This window comes from Eschrichtius robustus (assembly GCF_028021215.1).
Source record: "Eschrichtius robustus isolate mEscRob2 chromosome Y unlocalized genomic scaffold, mEscRob2.pri SUPER_Y_unloc_3, whole genome shotgun sequence".
In the NCBI taxonomy this organism is placed as follows: Eukaryota; Metazoa; Chordata; class Mammalia; order Artiodactyla; family Eschrichtiidae; genus Eschrichtius; species Eschrichtius robustus.
Window position 1 is genome coordinate 115753 of NW_027175154.1, and position 19577 is coordinate 135329.

Genomic DNA, 19577 nt, shown 5'->3' on the forward strand with positions numbered 1-19577 from the left:
ATGTTCATGGCTCAGAAAAATTAATAATTTGATTTATATATACAACACAACCCCTACTAAATGCCAGTAGGCACTTTTGGTACAAACTGACATGCTGAGCCAAAAAATTATATGAAGGTACAAAAAAAGCAAAATCAAATCAACTTTTAAAATAACTAAAATGTTAGAGCTATATCATCTAAATTCCAAAACATAAAGTTACAGTGATAAAGACAATGTAGGATTATTAAGAAAAACAATATTGATTAGCAGAACAAAACAGAGCTGAAAAATACATTTACGAACTTGGTAAGTTAGTTTCTGACTAAGTTGGCAAGTTGGAAAGAAAAAAAGTTTTTCATAAATTATGCTGAAATAACTGGATATTCACAGACAAAATATACAAATATTAACTCAAAAAAAACTGAAGTGTGAAATAGAACTGTAAATATTCTGTAAGAGGATACAGCAGAAAATTTTTCAAACCTTGGTTTTGGCAAAGATTTCTTATATGTAATAACAAAAACATTAAATTTTAAAACCTTTGAAAAAAGATCTTCAGCAAAATAAAATTTTTCCATTTTAAAAGACATTACTAACAAAGTGAAAATACAACTTAAACACTATAAAGATATATTTGCAAAACCTATGTCTCAAACAGAACTTGCACTCAAAACATAATGAAATTTACATCATCATCGTTAAAAAAAAAGGCTTAAATACAAAAATTGCAAATAAGCACATGGAAATATTAGTTACTAGAAATATATAAATTAAACCTTATCATGAACCATTATACAGCTAGAACAAAAAACTATCAATATCACATGTTGACGAGTATATGGAATAAGTGTGGCCTCATACATTGCTATTAGGAATGAAAATGGTTCAGTCACTTGGATATAAGTTCAGAAAATCCTTAAACAGTTTAAATATTTTATCATATGACTCAGGGACTCCACTCATACAGACTCCAAGATACAGAAAGAAAAACATATTCACAGAAAGACTTTTATACAAATGTTCCTATTGGCACTGCTGATAATTTTTATGACTGAAACCAGAAAGACAAATATTCCTAAGTTAATAAATAGATTAAAAAATAAAATATATGCATGCAATGCAATAATAAAGCACCACATACACGAAAAGGTAGGATTCTGTTCATTTTGATCCCCATAAAAGTAAACGTTAAAGACAAAAAGCAAATTTGTGGTTCCCAAGGACAGGGACTGAAGAGGGAATGGATTGCAACTTATTAAGAAACTTTTTAAATCGGCATTATAGCAACAGACATACAACAAAAACATTTACAAAATATATTTTGTTGTGTGTCTATTATTTGAATAGATTTATTAAAGTGTACATAAACTGTACCTCAATAGATTATTAGAGAAAAATAAATGCATGTCATTCATCCATTCAGAGCTCTCATACATTTTTCCCCCCTCACAAAAACTGAAACTCAGTATCTTTATAAACATGGATATAACTAAAAAAGGTCTACCTAACTGTTCTTACTCAAAACTCATAAAGCTATTTATCCATCCCTAGGTCATAATACTCAGCCATACTGGCCATCTTGAAAATGAAAACACAAAACTCATAAAATTTGTGAGATGCACTCAAACCAGTTGTTGGCGGGAAATTTACAGCAATCAATATATATGACAAAAAGAAAAGAATCATCTAAATTTCCACTATAAAACAAAATTAAATCCAGAAGAGCAGAAAATTAAATCCATTGTAAGAGCATAAGACGTATTAAGAATTAAAAATGAAGTCAATAAAACTGAAAATAGAAGAGGGAAAATGGCAAAAGCAAGAATAATTACAATCCTGCAGCCTGTGCAACAAAAACCACATTCACAGAAAGGCAGACAAAATGAAAAGGTAGAAAACTATGCACCATATGAAGGAACGAGATAAAACCCCAGAAAAACAACTACATGAAGTGGAGATAGGCAACCTTACAGAAAAAGAATTCAGAATAACGATAGTGAAGATGATCCAGGACCTCAGGAAAAGAATGGAGGCAGAGATCGAGAAGATGCAACTCATGTTTAACAGAGACCTAGAAGAATTAAAGAACTAACAAACAGAGATGAACAATAGAGTAACTGCAATGAAAACTACACTAGAAGGAATCAACAGCAGAATAACTGAGGCAGAATAATGGGTAAGTGACCTGGAAGACAGAATGGTGGAACTCACTGCCGCCAAACAGAATAAAGAAAAAAATAAGAAAAGAAATGAAGACAGCCTAAGAGACCTCTGGGACAACATTAAATGCACCAACATTCACATTATAGGGGTCCCAAGGCAGAAGAGAGACAGAAAGGGCCTGAGAAAATATTTGAAGAGATTATAGTCGAAAACTTCCCTAACATGGGAAAGGAAATACCCACCCAAGTCCAGGAAGTGTACAGAGTCCCAGGCAGGATAAACCCAAGGAGAAACACGCCAAGACACACAGTAATCAAACTGACAAAAATTAAAGACAAAATTACTAAAAGCAACAAGACAAAACTGACAAATAACATACAAGGGAACTCTCATAAGGTTAACAGCTGATTTCTCAGCAGAAACTCTGCAAGCCAGAAGGGAGTGGCATGATACACTTAAAGTGATGAAAGGGAAGAACCTACAACCAAGATTACTCTACCCAGCAAGGATCTCATTCAGATTTGATGGAGAAATCAAAAGCTTTACAGACAAGCAAAAGCTAAGAGAATTCAGCACCACCAAAGAGCTCTACCACAAATGCTACAGGAACTTCTCTAAGTGGGAAACACAGGAGAAGAAAAGGACCTACAAAAACAAACCTAAAACAATTAAGAAAATGATAATAGGAAAATACATATCGATAGTTACCTTATATGTGAGTGGATTAAATGCCCCAACGAAAAGACACAGGCTTGCTGAATGGATACAAAAACAAGACCCATATATATGCTGTCTTCAAGAGATCCACTTCAGACCTAGGTACACACACAGACTGAAAGTGAGGGGATGGAAACAAAGCTATTCCATGCAAATGGAAATCAAAAGAAACCTGGAGTAGCAATACTCGTATCAGACGAAATAGACTTTCAAATAATGTTACAAGAGAGAAATAAGGACACTACATAATGATCAAGGGAACAATCCAAGAAGAAGATATAACAATTATAAATACATATGCATCCAACATAGGAGCACCTCAATACATAAGGCAAATGCTAACGGCTTTAAAAGAGGAAACTGAGAGTAACACAATAATAGTGGGGGACGTTAACACCTCACTTTCACCAGTGGACAGAACATCCAAAATGAAAATAAATAAGGAAACAGAAGCTTTAAATGACACAATAGGTCAGACAGATTTAATTGATATTTATAGGACATTCCATCCAAAAACAGCAGATTACACTTTCTTCTCAAGCGCATGTGGAACATTCTCCAGGATAGATCACATCTTGGGTCACAAATCAAGCCCTGGTAAATTTAAAAAACTGAAATCACATCAGGCATCTTTTCTGACGACAACGCTATGAGATTAGAAATAAATTACAGGGGGGCTTCCCTGGTGGCACAGTGGTTGAGAATCTGCCTGCCAATGCAGGGGACACGGGTTCAAGCCCTGGTCTGGGACGATCCCACATGCCACGGAGCGACTAGGCCCGTGAGCCACAATTGCTGAGCCTGCGCGTCTGGAGCCTGTGCTCCGCAACAAGAGAGGCCGCGATAGTGAGAGGCCCGCGCACCATGATGAAGAGCGGCCCCCGCTCGCCACAACTAGAGAAAGCCCTCACACAGAAACAAAGACCCAACACAGCCATAAATAAATAAATAAAATTTTTTTTAAAAAATCAGTCATATTTTAGAAAAGTTTATTAAAAAAAAAAAAGAAATAAATTACAGGGAAAAAACATAAATAACACAAACACATGGAGGCTAAACAATATGTTACTAAATAACCAAGAGATCGCTGAAGAAATCAAAGAGGAAATCAAAAATTACCTAGAGAGCTTCCCTGGTGGTGCAGTAGTTGAGAATCCACTTGCCAATGCAGGGGACACAGGTTCAAGCCCTGGTCCAGGAAGATTCCACATGCCGCAGAGCACCTAAGCCCGTGCCCCACAACTATTAAGCCTGTGCTCTAGAGCCTGTGAGCCACAAGTACTGAGCCCACATGCTGCAACTACTGAAGCCCGTGCGCCTAGAGCCCGTGCTCTGCAGCAAGAGAAGCCACCGCAATGAGAAGCCCATGCACCGCCAAAAAGCCACGCACCCGCTCTCCACAACAGAGAATGGCCACACACAGCAACGAAGACAAAACACAGCCAAAAATAAATAAATACAGTAAATAAGTTAAAAAAAAAACAAACCTAGAGACAAATGACAACAAAGACATGACCATCCAAAACATATGGGATGCAGCAAATGCAGTTCTAAGAGGCAATTTTATTGCAATATAATCCCACCTCAAGAAACTAAAAGAATCTCAAATAAACAATCTAACCTTAAACCTAAAGGAACCAGAGAAAGAACAAACAAAACCCAAAGTTTGTAGAAGGAAAGAAATCATAAAGATCAGAGCAGAAATAAATGAAATAGAAACAAAACAATAGCAGAGAAAAGTAAAACTAAAAGCAGGTTCTTTGAGAAGACAAACAAAATTGATAATAAACCTTTAGCCAGACTCATCAAGAAAAAGAGGGAGAAGACTCAAATCAATATAATTAGAAATGAAAAAGGAGAAGTTACAACAGACACCACAGAAATACAAAGCGTCAAAAGAGACTACTATAAGCAACTGTATGCCAATAAAATGGACAACCTGGAGAAACGCGCAAATTGTTAGAAAGGTATAACCTTCCAAGACAGAACCAGGAAGAAATAGAAAATATGAACAGACCAATCACAAGTAATGAAATTGAAACTGTGATTAAAAGTCTTCTGACAAACAAAAGTCCAGGACCAGATGGCTTCACACATGAATTCTATCCAACATTTAGAGAAGAGCTAACAACCCCAATCCTTCTCAAGTTCTTCCAAAACACTGCAGAGGAAGGAACACTCCCAAACTCATTCTGCGAGGCCACCATCACCCTGACCAAAACCAGACAAACATACTATAAAAAAAAAAAATTGCAGACCAATATCACTGATGAGTATAGATGCAAAAATCCTCAACAAAATACTAGCAAACAGAATCCAGCAACACATTAAAAGGATCATACACCATGATCAAGTGGGATTTATCCCAGAGATGTAATAAGCATTCTTCAATATATGCAAATCAATCAACGTGATACACCATATTAACAAACGGAAGAATACAAACCACATGATCACCCCAATAGACGCAGAAAAAGCTTTTGCCACAATTCAATACTCATTTATGATAAAAACTCTCCAGAAAGTGGGCATAGAGGGAACCTACCTCAACATAATAAAGGCCATTTAAGACAAACCCACAGCAAACATCATCCTCAATGGTGAAAAACTGAAAGCACTTCCTCTGAGGAACAAGATAAAAGATATCCACTCTCATCACTATTATTTAACATAGTTTTGGAAGTCCTAGCCATGGCAATCAGAGAAGAAAAAGAAATAAAAGGAATACAAATTGGAAAAGAAGTAGTAAAACTATCCCTGTTTGCAGATGACATTATACTATACATAGAGTATCCTAAAGATGCCACCAGAAAACTACTAGAGTTAATCAATGAATTTGGTAAAGCTGCAGAATACAAAATTAACGCACAGAATTCTCTTGCATTCCTATACAGTAACAACAAAAGATCAGACCCAGAAATTAAGGAAACAATCCCATTCACCACTGCAACAAAAAGAATAAAATACCTGGGAATAAACCTACCTAAGGAGGCAAAAGACCTGTACTCAGAAAACTGTAAGACACTGATGAAAGAAATCAAAGATGACACAAACAGATGGAGAGATATACCATGTCCTTGGATTGGAAGAATCAATATTGAGAAAATAACTATACTATCTAAAGCAATCTACAGATTCAATGCAATCCCTATAAAATTAACAATGGCAATTTTTACAGAACTAGAACTACAAATCTTAAAATTTGTATGGAGACACAAAAGACCACTAATAGCCAAAGCAATCTGGAGGGGAAAAAACGGAGCTGGAGGAATCAAACTCTCTGACTTTAGACTATACTACAAAGCTACAGTAATCAAGACAATATGGTACTGGCACAAAAACAGAAATATGTATCAATGGAACAGGATAGAAAGCCCAGAGATGCACCCACACACCTATGGTCAAGTAATCTATCACAAAGAAGGCAAGGATATACAATGGAGAAAAAACATTCTCTTCAATAAGTGGTGCTGGGAAAACTGGACAGCTACATGTTAAAGAATGAAATTAGAACAATCCCTAACATCATACACAGAAATAAACTCAAAATGGATTAAAGACCTAAATGTAAGACCAGACACTATAAGACTCTTAGAGGAAAATATAGGAAGAACATTCTTTGACATAAATCACAGCAAGATCTTTTTTGATCCACCTCCTAGAGTAATGGAAATAAAAACAAAAATAAACAAATGGGACCTAATGAAACTTAGAAGCTTTTGCACAGCAAAGAAAAAAAAAAAAAAAGAAAAATCACATGATCATGATAACAGATGCAGCAAAAGAAGTGACAAAAATTGAACACTTGTGCATGATAAAATTACTGTCACTGAACTAGGAATAGAGACGAACTTCCTCCACTTGATAAGAGTATTTACAAGAAAGCTATAGCTAACACCATATGTAGAGGTGAGAAACTCAAAGCATTCCCCAATAGGACCACAAAGAAAAGATGTTCCCTCTCACCAGTCCTTCAGCAGCACACTCAAAGTCAAATGACATGACAAAACAAGAAAATGATGTAAAACGCATACAGATTAAAAAGGGAGAAAAGAAACTCTCTTTGTTGAAAGGTGACATAATTGCCCATGCAAAAATTAGAAGAATGAAGAAAAATAATAAGGAAGGTTAATAAGAAATATAGCAAGGTTGCAAGACACATGGTTAATACACAAAAGTTAATCACTTTCCGATACCAGTAATGAACAAGTGGAATTTCAAATTAAAATCATAGTACCGATCTGTATCAGCAATTGCCCCAAAATAAAACACCTAAGGAAAAATCCAATGAAATACATGCAAGACCTATGTGAAAAAAGTACAAAGCGTTGATGAAAAAAATAAATAAGTAAATAAAAGAACTAAATAATTCAAGAGAGTTACCATGTTCATCAATAGGAAGACTCAAATTTCTTAAGATATCAGTTCTTACAAACTTGGTTTATGGATTCAATGCATGCAAATTAAAATTCCACCATTATTTTTATAAATGTTAACAAAGTGATTCTCGAGTTTATATGAAGACACAAAAGACCAAAATATCCAACACATTATCAAAGAAGAACAAAATTGGAGGACTGACACAACTTTATTTCATGATTTAGTACAAAGCTAATAAACTAATCAAGGGAGAATGGTATTGGCAAAAAAAAAAAAAAAAGGACAAATGATCAATGGAACAAAATATACACCAGATAAATAAACCCATAGAAATACAGTCAACTGATCTTTGACAAAGGAGCAGAGGCAACACAATGAATTAGAGATTGTCTTTTGAACAAGTGGTGCTGGAACAAATGAGAATCCGCATTTGAAAAAATGAATCTTTGCACACAACTTACACCATTCACAAAAATTAACTCAAAGTGGGTCACAGACTTAAATGTAAAATGCAAAAGTATGAAACTACTAGAAGGTAACGTAAGGGAAAAGTCTAGATACCTTGGGCATGGTGTTAACTTTTTAGATATACTTCTAGCATATGGTCATGAAAAAGAATTGATAAGCTGGACATGATTAAAATTTAAAACTTCTACTCTATGAAAGACACTATCATAGAGTGAGCAGACAAATAGAGATAGGGAAACTATATTTACAAAAGACATATCTGATTAAAAACTGTTCCCCAAAATACAGGGGGAAAAGCTATTAATACCTAATAGTTAAATGAACCACCCAATAATAAAATGGGCGAAAGAGGTAAACAAACAGCTCCCCAAGGCACATATATAGATGGCAAATAAGCATATGTAAAGATGCTTCAAAAATCATTAGCAATAGTAAATTTTAAAAATGAGATACCCCTACCTCTCTATTAGAGTTACTAAAATCCAAAACACTAAGGCCATTAACTGAACATGTCCCCAGAAATGTTACGTTGAAATTCAGTTCTCACAATATCTGGAGGCAGGCCTTTAGGGGTGATGAGCTTAAAAGTGCGGAGCCTTTAAGAAAGGAATCTGTGTGCCTTATAAAACAAACCACAGAGGTCGATCCTTTGCTATCTGTGAGAAATGTGACTATGAAAAAGGATGAGGGCCCTCAAAAGGCATTATAATTTGCTGATGGCTTGATCTTGGACTTCTCAGACTCCAGAAGTATAACAAATACATATCTGTTGTTTATAAACCACCCAACCTATGGTACTTTGTGTCTGCCTGAACTAAATAAGCAACTCTCAATTGGTGGGTGAAGCTAGAGCAAAAAGAAGCCTGTCACTGTGAGAGGCAAATGAACATAAAAGTCCCTTTAGAACAGCGGTCCCCAACCTTTTGGGCACTTTTTCCACAGGGGAGGAGGGAAGGATGATTCCTAAGCATCACATGTACTGTGCACCTTCTTTGTATTATTACATCATAATATATAATAAAATAAGTCCACAACTCACCATAATGCAGAATCAGTGGGAGCCCTGAGCTTGTTTTCACTTGCCACTCACTGATATGGGTTTGTTATGTCTGAAAACAATTTATTATGGTCTCTGTGCAGTCAAACCTCTCTGCTAATGATAATCTGTACTTGCAGGCGCTCCCCAGCACTAGCATCACTGCCTCAGCTCCACCTCAGATTATCAGGCACTAGATTCTCATAAAGAGCGTGAACTCTAGATCCCTCATATGCGCAGTTCACAGTAGGGTGCGCGCTCCTATGAGAATCTAATGCCACAGCTGATCTGACAGGAGGCGGTGCTCAGGTGGTAATGTAAGCGATGTGGAGCGGCTGTAAATACAGATGGAGCTTTGCTCACTTGCCCACTGCTCACTTCCTGCTATGCAGCCCAGTTCCTAACATGCCACGGACCGGTACCAGTCCTTGGCCCGGGAGTTGGGGACCCTGCTTTAGAAGACAGTTGTCAGTTTCTTACAAAAGTATTGATAAAAGTCTAACAATATGATCCAATAATCATGCTCCTCAGTTTTTACCTAAATAAGCTGAAAAGTTAGGTCCACACAAATCTGCAGGTGAATTTTTATAATAGCTTTACACTATAACATTCTGGAGAAGGCAACTATAGAGACAATAAGAGTATCTGTGGTTTCCACACATTTAAGGGAGGTAGGAGGAATAAAGAGATGGAGCACAGGATACATTTAGGACAGTGAATCTATTTTGTATTTCTTTGAAGGGGGTTGCAAGTCATACACACCGGTGAAAACCTACACAATGTGCAACAGAGTGCATCAGAATGTAAATTATGGGATTTAATTAACAATGAAGTATTAATATTGTCTTATCACTTGTAATTAATGTACCACATTACTATGAGATGTTCAGGATAGCGGAAACCATGGGTCAGGAACTTTGGGGGACTTTTTGTATTTTTGGCTCAATTTTCTGTAAACCATTTAAGAAGTGCTCTAAAATGCAGTCAATTAATAAATTTAAAGAAGAAGGTGTTTAAGAAATTCCTATCTCTACATCAAAATTTGAATAACTCCTATTTGCCCTTCACAAATTAAGCTGCATCCTTTGTGTTCCCTCTTCATAAACTACACTGTAGCCACATCTGTACTGCCTTTCCCCTTCTAAATTCTCAGTTTTCTGAGACTGTAACATCTTGGTTCTCACCTAAGCTACTTTCTCTGCATAACGCAAGTCACATTTTATTGTAATTTATGGTTAGTGAAACCTTATTAGTCTTTTTACCACATTAAAATAAACGCTTCACAACTGGCAGAGCACTTATTATATGCAGAAAATATTTGCAGATATTTAATAACTGCAATTAAAAAACATGGTCATGATGCCTTAATTCATTAAGCAATAGGATTTTAAAAAATTATAAGACTGTGCTTTCTTCCTTCTTTGCCCTTATCGCCAATAACCTAATTTAGGTATATTAATTTTTACTGGATAAAGAAATACACTCACGTGCACAGATGAGCTTACAATGTAGTATTAATACTGTTAACAAAATTCTCAGATAATTGTGAATTACTTAAAATTAGTTTTTAAAGATAATATTTCTTATATTTTAATTTCTTCTCCTCAAGATGTATACAAGTTAAAGAAAAACTACTATATAAGAACAAACAAAGCAGCTAATCTTTCTTTTACCTGAGTGGAGTTAGATAGTTGTTTTCTCCATGGCTCTTCTGTGCTGCTGGTCAGGTTTGTGCCATTATGAGGTAGAGTGAGTGTGTTTTGCTGCAGATAAGGCACATTTCCATTACTTCCACTTCCTGTTATATAATTATCGCCTACCAAAATGGTGTCTGTACTCCCTAGCGTTTTTGATGTGCCGCAAGGAGTATAGCCTGCAGAAAAAGGTCCACTGGACAAAGGCTTTTCAAAACAAGCAGAGCGTACTTCAAGCTGAGAGACACTAGGTACTCTGGGTAGAACAGTAGTTTGTCCTGTTTGTCTCATCTTCAAAAACAAAAAAGAAAACCTCCTTGTACGACTTTGAAATGTATAATCAATACGTTCCTAACTTTATCATAAAAGTTAATCTCTCTAGATTAAAAAACATACATTTTAGAAATGAAATGCTATGTTCCTATGGGTAAAGCACAACCTTTTTCACTATAAGCTAAAGAAAGCTCTCATTAGTGGTATAATGGCAAAAGAAAGCACTGAAAATTATAACTTAGTAATTTATAGGCCTTATTTCCCATCATAAACTAGGGGATTTCAAATAGCCATTCCATTATGTTTATACCAAATCCCTGATAAAAATCCTTACATCTCCACCTCAGTATGAATATTTTGTTAATTATAAAAAAATAAAAGTAAGCCTACAGAACACACCTGAAATATGCAAAAAAAATGTAAAATACCAACTGTTATTTTCTAAACTAATTGGTGGCTATTTAAAGAAAGCGAACTGTCCATTAGTGACATTTAAAGCTCAGATATATAAATTCTATTGACTACGCATAGGAAGTAGAAATATGTATTAAACTCTAAAAATATATTGCATTCAAGAAAAATACTTAACATAATAATAAATATCAGAATGAAAATGGTATACATACTTGTTGCATTAAGACAAGCTGAGTTTCCAACTGTCCCAGAATCAGTTTCTGTGCCGGATTTAAACTGTCTCTATTAAAGCGCAGCTGTTCCAAGTGCTGGAAAAAGGAAAAAGTATTCAAAGAAATAAGTAAGTCACTATCAGGCAAAGTGTCACTGAAAAGACTACAAACTCAGAAATTTTGAAGTGAAATACAGTGATTTCTAACCAAAAGTAATCAGTCCCAAAATGAAGTCCTTACAAAAAGCTAAGAAAAAGTAAAAAAACAAGAATTCATCTAAAGAAGGTAATTTTTATGTTTTGAGTTAAATATATGGACAAGAAATCACAATCTTCAAAGAGAAAGCTGTTTAACTGTAAGATGTGTTATAACAACAATGCTTAAGAGCAACATCATTTATAAAATACTGGAAATGATATAAAAGTCCAACAACAGAAAACCAGTTGAATAATATGTGGCTTCCGAGGAATTTTAAAATGTAGTATTATGTAGCCATAAAAGAACAAGGAAGCAATATAAAGACATGAAAAGGTCTCAAAGATACATCTTTGGGTAAAGTGAGCCAGGAGGGAAGACAAGGTCCTGATATTTATACATAGCATCCTACCTGCATTTGAATAAAAGACAAAAGAGAATCTATATATATATATTAAAAAAAAAGGGAATCTATGACATCAGCATATTTTCTTGTACATGTACAATGTTATCTCTAGTAACAAAACAAAAAAACAAAACAAACTTTTCATTATTTGTAGGAAAGGGAAATTAAGTGGATGGAGGCAGGAACTGGAAGGACTCTTTATACCTGTGCACCCTATATTCTAATAATTCGGTTTTTTAAAATAAATTTAATTATTTATTTATTTTTGGCCGAGTTGGGTCTTTGTTGCCGCGCACAGGCTTTCTCCAGTTGCAGCGAGCGGGGGCCACTCTTCGCTGTGGTGTGCAGGCTGCTCACTGCAGTGGCTTCTCTTGTTGCGGAGCACAGGCTCTAGGCGCACAGGCTTCAGTAGTTTAGCATGCGGGTTCAGTAGTTGTGGCTCGCAGGCTCTAGGGCACTGGCTCAGTAGTTGTGGCGCATGGGCTTAGCTGCTCTGCGTCATGTGGGATCTTCCCGGACCATGGCTCAAACCCGTGTCCCCTGAACTGGCAGGCAGATTCTTAACCACTGTGATACCAGGGAAGCCCTCTAATAATTCTTAAATTTCAAACATATGAATACACTGCTTGTTTTAAAAAGGTAAAAAACAAAAATGAATTATGATCTCTATTCCTCTGGAAAATGTAGGCTCATTATACTTATGTACGTATTAATTTATGCCACGTCTGAATGGCTTACTGCCATTCAATTTTAAGAATACCCAGAAAAGCTTAAAGTTTACTACCTCAACTGAGTTAGAACATGGTGTTAAAACCGTCAAAAGAGTATTTCATACCTGTAATTTCTGTGGTGTCAAACACCATGAATGAACTTGCTGCTGTACTGAAGTATGTGAAACAGTATGGCCACTATTCCAGTTCTCAGAACTATTCTGAGGAAAATTTATTTGTAAAAATTAAAAAATACTTGGTTAAACTCATACACCAATAATTATGACTAGTGAGATACCAAATGACTAGGAATTGGAGTATTTACACAGAAATAAACTTATTTTTTAAAACCATTTTTAAAAATTTTAATGCATACTCAATTTGGAAAATTATGAATTTGAATTGTCATTCATTCTTTAACTTCACCTTAAAAGGTTTGTATATAAAAATGACTCAAAGCTCTAACAGGCTATCCATTATATCCAACACTTAATTTATTTTAATGTCTGAAGTGGTGGTATAAAGTACATTAAATTCATAAAAGCAGGGAAATGAATAAAATGACTTGATGAACATAAAGTTATCACTACTTTCTATATTTCTATCACTACTTTCCATAAATGATGCTACAATTTCAGGGTAGGAAATACTGTTTATAATAGCAAAATAACAAAACCTTTTCACTCTCTGATGTACATAGTTTAAAATTTAAGACAGGCACAATTACAGACTTTTAGCTTCACTTCTGATTGGGATTTTCCATTTCTCTAACATGTATATATACCTTTGTTGGACTTTTCCTCTTGGCAGGACTGGACAGGCCATCTACTTCATTAGAAGTAATCACGTGTACTGGCAAGGGCTGTTGTGAAATTGGAGTTTGACTGAGGCCTAATACAGGTTCAGTATTTGGATGATGAACTTTGTAAGCCTAAGGATCACAGAAGTAAAACAAAAATATGGTTCTACATATTCTTAATTCATGCCTTCAAATTACAAAACTTTATAAGCTACATACTTTCAAAACTATGTGGACATCACGGATTGCAACTGAAAATCAAAATCAAATGATTCATCAGTGGAGGAATGTGTATCTTCTTTTGAAAAACTTGGTTTTTAAAACATTAAATAAACCACTGTGTAACAGTCCCTTAAGAAATCCCTTTTGAAATCATGAAACTATACAAAAGTTTTAAATTGGTACCCCAAGTTTCTTCCCATATCAGAGGAAGTTCTATTTTGATCTAAAATCCCTTTGTAATTAGATTTGAAGGATTTAAATTTTTTAAAAAAGCCAATTCTACTGTAATTTAGGTCTGCTCACGACCAATTGGAAAGAACCCTTAAAGCTGGGCACCTACAGAAGATAACCCAACTTCTCACCTGCTGTGCTGTGTTCATGGCACCCTGCCTGGAGGTAAGCTCTGCGGGTATTGGTAGGCTCCATGCCTCCTCAATACTAGGAAGTAATTTAGTTTTATTCTGTAGACTACCTTGTGGAAGGTTACACAACTGAGCCTAGGAAAAATTATGTAAAAAGCAAATTTAACATAGGACTACTTGAGTCATAGCAAGTCCACAAAACTTCCTCAATGTTACAGGTACTTATTTTTTTAAAAAAGCAGATTATAAATTTGGGGTTTCAGATATATGCTAAGTATAAAGAGGGCAACTAGAATATACTTGCGAGAATCAGAACAAAGCTAAGTTCTGTTTTTCAGAATTGCCATGGATACCTTCTCATGAAATTTCAAGCAAGAGTGAAAAACAATGTGTTTTTTTCTCTAAAATGCTATAACTTAAAAACATAGCACACACAATCAGGCAAATTAACATGCATCAACAAAATAAAGATGCAAAAGAACATTTTCAATACAGTATATCTTAAAGTGAAAAATAATATCACAAAATATTAAAAAGTACAGAAACAAGTTATTCACATCAAAACAAAAACAGACAAACTTTCCAGCCACCCTCCTGTGCCAGTTATCATATGGAAATGTCTTTTAAAATATGCTATTTTTAAAATTTACCTGTAAAAACTTAATTCTTCCTGTGAGCGTAGAGCTATTACTACAACTTTTGCTCCTAGTTGCATTTAAGTAGCATTTAATGGCATCCTGAGTTTGGCTGCAGGATTCATAGAGAGTGCCTAGGTCCATCCAGGCTGCTGCATGCTCATGGTCCAACTGTACAGCACAAATATAGGCCTGTAATGCATCCATAGGCTGATTTTGCTGCTGATAGAGCACACTGGAAAGAGAAATGAAGTTTTCTAAAACTGGGTGTAAGATTAACACACAGTATATTAGATGTAGTTCAATAAATCTGTGTATCAATTAAAAATGTTACAAATTTAAACACACAAGCCTTACCCTATTGAACACCAGGTATCTGCACTTGCTTCTGATTTATCAATAGACTGCCTGTAAGATATAAAGGCATCCTGAACTTTCCCAATACTTGAGTAGCACCTGGAAGAGGGGAGAAATAGATAGATATAGTTATAAATATATATATTTATATGAAGTATTCCATAAATGCTTAAATTAACTATATTAGTTTACCAAAATTATATACATAGAAAGGGAAAATACTTATTAGCAACATATATGTTTACATATAGATTTAGACACTGATTTTAATCTACATTATAATTTGCTGTTAAATGAACTCTCTCTTATAACTGCAAACACATGTTAATGAACTCTTTTCAAACCACTATATTGCAAATTTGTTCACTGCTAGAACATTCAGTGTTAAATACACAAAGCTCTTTTTATATGTACTTTATACTCAAGCTTCTTATACTACAAGAATATAGAGCTAAAAAACAAAGAGAAATTAAATGTTGATAATGATTTCAATTTCACTAGCACATCCGAATTTTCCTTTCTGAACTTATAATACTCATAACAAACATTCCTTAACTCATGAAACATACAAAACTGAGATACAGTTAATATCAAATTGCACATAAAAAAAGCAGTAAAAGTAAGTTTAAAAAATGGCTATTTGTGGGTTGAGAGACCTCAGAAATGCCGGTAAAAGAGAAAGAGACGCAATTTCAAAGAGTGCATACAACGTAAGAATCTGAGGCAGAATTAAAAAGGGAACAGTAATGCAAACAGGCACAGATATTAGAGACTATATGAATAGTAACAGACAAAAAAATTTTTTAACAAAACCAAATTTCAGATTATCAGACAAATGCCATGTGTGTGAGTGTGTATATATATGTATATACATATCCTTCCTAAATATTAGGAGAATTGGAAGTATTTCCTGAAACCAGCATTTTCACATTCCGTTTTTTAAAAATCAAAAGAAGAATTCAACGTGTCCAAGTTTGTCTAGACCACTGACCAGGGCTTTTCTCTCCAACACAAGTTGTCTAGGTTCCTCTGAGGCAGGCTGGTATAACAGCAGCAGCACTGAGTAAAGCTGGGTTCTAGCTCTTTTTGTGACATTAATTAGCTATGTTACCTTCAAAAAAACCACTTTACTTCTTTGAACTCATGTCCCCCATTTGTATTATAAGAGGGTGAACTAAGTTGCTGCCTGATCATTCCCAACTCTTAACAGTTTTCTGATTGTGGGAGACTATTTAACATTGTCATTACCAGTGTTACTACTGTATCACCCCATTCCTTTAACATACGAATTCCAAACAAGAAGCAGCAATAATATGCAACACAGCCTTGAACACAGAGGTAACATATGGTCTCTGAAATACTAGGATCATCAAATCTCTGTAAATTTTACCAGCAGTGAGATCCCCATTCACAGTGTCAGTAAGTTTCAAAATATTTTTCACAAATTTGATTTTTCTATCAATAAAGCCAATTAGAAGCAATATATCAAAAGGCAGAAGATAAACAAAGTTATAGAAAAAAACAGACTAAAAATAAACTGTCTAAAATGATTATCCTTAGACCAAAAAGGTAAGTATCTTCTAGCTGAGAAATCAAGAAACTGCTCTGTACTTGCAGAAACTTTTATCCAAAAAAGTTAAAACAAAGCATATGCCAATGTTTTAAATTCAGATAACCTCTAATAAAGCCCTCTGTGGAATACTGCTGTTCTTAAACAGATGGGAAAGTGCACCCTACTAAAATGCTGACTTTAAACATATTTCATTGCATCTTCATTGTACATAGCTGTGATTAAACAGAAACAACAATAAGGATCCCTTATACTAAGAAGTCACACACAATGTAAACTACATTATGCTACAAACTTTTATCTTGGATAAAAAGGAAAAAAATATCCTGGGTCATATTCTTCTAATCTATACTAGCAAAGTGCTAATAAAAACCTAGTATTGTATGTCACACCTCTCCCTCTTTCTAAAGATAAGCCTCTTTTACAATCACTGTATGAAGACAAATATTGTGCAAAGGCGGTAATAATATTAGCTCCAAACCCAAACGCCACTTATTTAGTTCGCTTATTCCATTTATTAAATATTGGATCAATCCAGGAACATTGCAAGGCAATGGAAGATAGGAAAGATTCAGTTTCTCCTGGAGGACCTTTAGTAGACGAGAAAAAACTAAGTTGAGAAGCAACTCAAATTAGAGTCTTTTAATAAGCCTGGGGGAGACTATGAAAAACTCCCCTAAAAGTAGCTAACTTTAATTCTTATTATACATAATAGAAAATCAAATATTTTAAAAAGGAACTATCCTAATACTAATCTGACACAAATATAAGTATACTTTACTTTTTAAAAGAGAAAGATATTGAAAACTAAAAATTAAATTAACACAAAACCTAAGTTTGATTTAGACTTTATGTCAAACATCCTAAAAAACAAAAACTTCAATGTGAAAAAGTATGGGGCAAAATTCAGTCAAACCAAGAAGGACAACTAAATTTATAACCTTGAGAAAAGGTACCTGACATATCTAATCCAATCCATTCATTAATAGGTGGAATGAAAATTCAGACCTCAAAGAATTTAAATAAACTTTTCCATAGGCTATTGGTGGTCCTCAGGTAAAATAAAAATGAATTTTCTGAAAATTCTTTAAAACTCTTCAAAACTCTCTGAAAACTAGTGATAATTCAAGTCACGTGAAGACAACGTGAAAATAAAATCTAATAAGCAAAATAAGAATTCCTCAGTAAAAGCACCTAACTTAGAGTGATCCAATTTTACCTCCCAAGAATCTCTATTATAATGTATTTGAAATAAAATGTCACTAAGCAATTATGTTATTAACATTTTAGATTATAAATCAACTCTGGGCAGCACAACCCAAGTGTCTGGTCTCACCTGCCAAGGAAATACCAAGACTGGCCAGAATTAGGATCTGCCTCCAATGACTTTTGGAGATACTGAATAGCATAGCTTTCCTTGGTGGCTTTGTCTCCTAGTAGATCCACGTTATGATGCATCCATCCTATAATTAAACAATTGCAAACATTTATCCATGATTAAACTATTCTTCTAGCTTCAAGAATACCATGAAGCACACAAATAAATTAAAATACCCTTTTAGTACATTTATTTGTTTATCTTGAATCAAACTTTCCCTAAATTTCAACCTACCAAAAGTAACTACTACAGGAAAATCCATTTTACTAAAAAGATATAATCAAAGCTATGAGGACTCTTAAAGAATAGAATGAAATTTAAAACATCAGGAGTAAGTACTGCATAGAAGCCGTAGATAAGAGTCTCCTTTTCTAAATTTAATTTGGAAAAAAGTTTTCCAATTTATAAACCAAAAAATACAAAGATGATTAATTTACTTGTGCTTTAAAGGTTTATTCTGAAAACAATCTAGAAAGCCCATGCTTATCTCACAGGAATCAATAAAAGTAAAAATATTCAAAGATAAATCACTAAAAACAAAAACATCTTCCCAAAGATCCTACACTTTAATTACACTAATTGTTCTCATATAATCCTAAATATAACAACATTAGATAAAAAACAAAAACAAAATACCTCCAGGGATATATGGATATCTAAATGAAAAACTGGTTCGAAAAGTTATAAAAGCAGTACCGTGCTTAATGAAGAGGTTTAGAGTTACAGCTACAGAGACAATGTTAAAATTGGATCATGAAAAAATGGTAAACATTTAAGACAAATAGAAATTAATGCTTCAGTTGTTAGTCAATTTATGTGTATATAATTACCTTTGCAAAACTATCACTTAGGCAGAAGTATTACTAATTGCTTTTGACATTATAGGTAAAATACTGCCATTATAAAAATATTCACATTATCACAAACTTGATTAAAATTTAGAAATTACTCAAAACCAAAAACAGAGAAAGGAAAAACAAATTTTAAAAACCCAACCCATATATTAAATTATACATGATAAATAACCAACAAATGAATTACTGAGTATTCTATCATCTGAGTAGTACTGATGTATTACTTATATTATTTTTGAACACCAAACCTTTGCTTTTAAAACATAAGAATATAACAAGTAGCTGGAGAAAATAATGAACTACTCTATAATTTTTAGGTGAGATAGTTCCATTAAGTCATACAATAAAATATATTGTATTTCAAGCTCAATAGCACTTACCTAGCCATTTGAATTATTTCAATTCAATTGACTTCAGAGTGCTAAGCACATGGAAATATTCAAACCTCCTCCAGAGGTCAGTTACTGAGGGATAATTTTGAGAATTTAAAAGGACTAGTTGCACTGGACCACTGTATTTAGATAAATTTTGAGATGAACTGTGCTAGATAGTAGGAATAAATATATTATCAACTCTTGACAAAAGAAGAGAAGGAATACATTTACAATGGAAACATTTACAATATAAAATACTCATTTTAAATACAATCTCAAAATAATTTGTCAAAATTAATCCTAAAACACAGAAGTTTAATGAAAACTTACTTTTAAGCAGAAGAGTCACAATTGCTCCCACCCACCAGTGCCAAAA

At 34.2% G+C, this 19577-nt stretch overlaps 1 protein-coding gene across 6 annotated transcripts in view; it reads right to left on the bottom strand.

The window, feature by feature from the left end:
- LOC137757679 (lysine-specific demethylase 6A-like) overlaps positions 1-19577 on the bottom strand; it is a 159172-nt gene that overhangs the window by 45515 nt on the left and 94080 nt on the right. For 2 of the 6 annotated variants that reach the window (XM_068534286.1, XM_068534283.1), the window contains 8 exons: positions 17932-18058; positions 15026-15124; positions 14684-14903; positions 14034-14168; positions 13435-13581; positions 12776-12871; positions 11340-11435; positions 10420-10731 (listed from right to left, as the gene is read on the bottom strand). In XM_068534286.1, coding sequence (XP_068390387.1) covers positions 10420-10731; positions 11340-11435; positions 12776-12871; positions 13435-13581; positions 14034-14168; positions 14684-14903; positions 15026-15124; positions 17932-18058 — 1232 coding nt within the window. The remainder of the gene's footprint in view (positions 1-10419; positions 10732-11339; positions 11436-12775; positions 12872-13434; positions 13582-14033; positions 14169-14683; positions 14904-15025; positions 15125-17931; positions 18059-19577) is intronic. The other 4 variants (XM_068534287.1, XM_068534285.1, XM_068534284.1 and 1 more) reach the window with 4 other exon arrangements.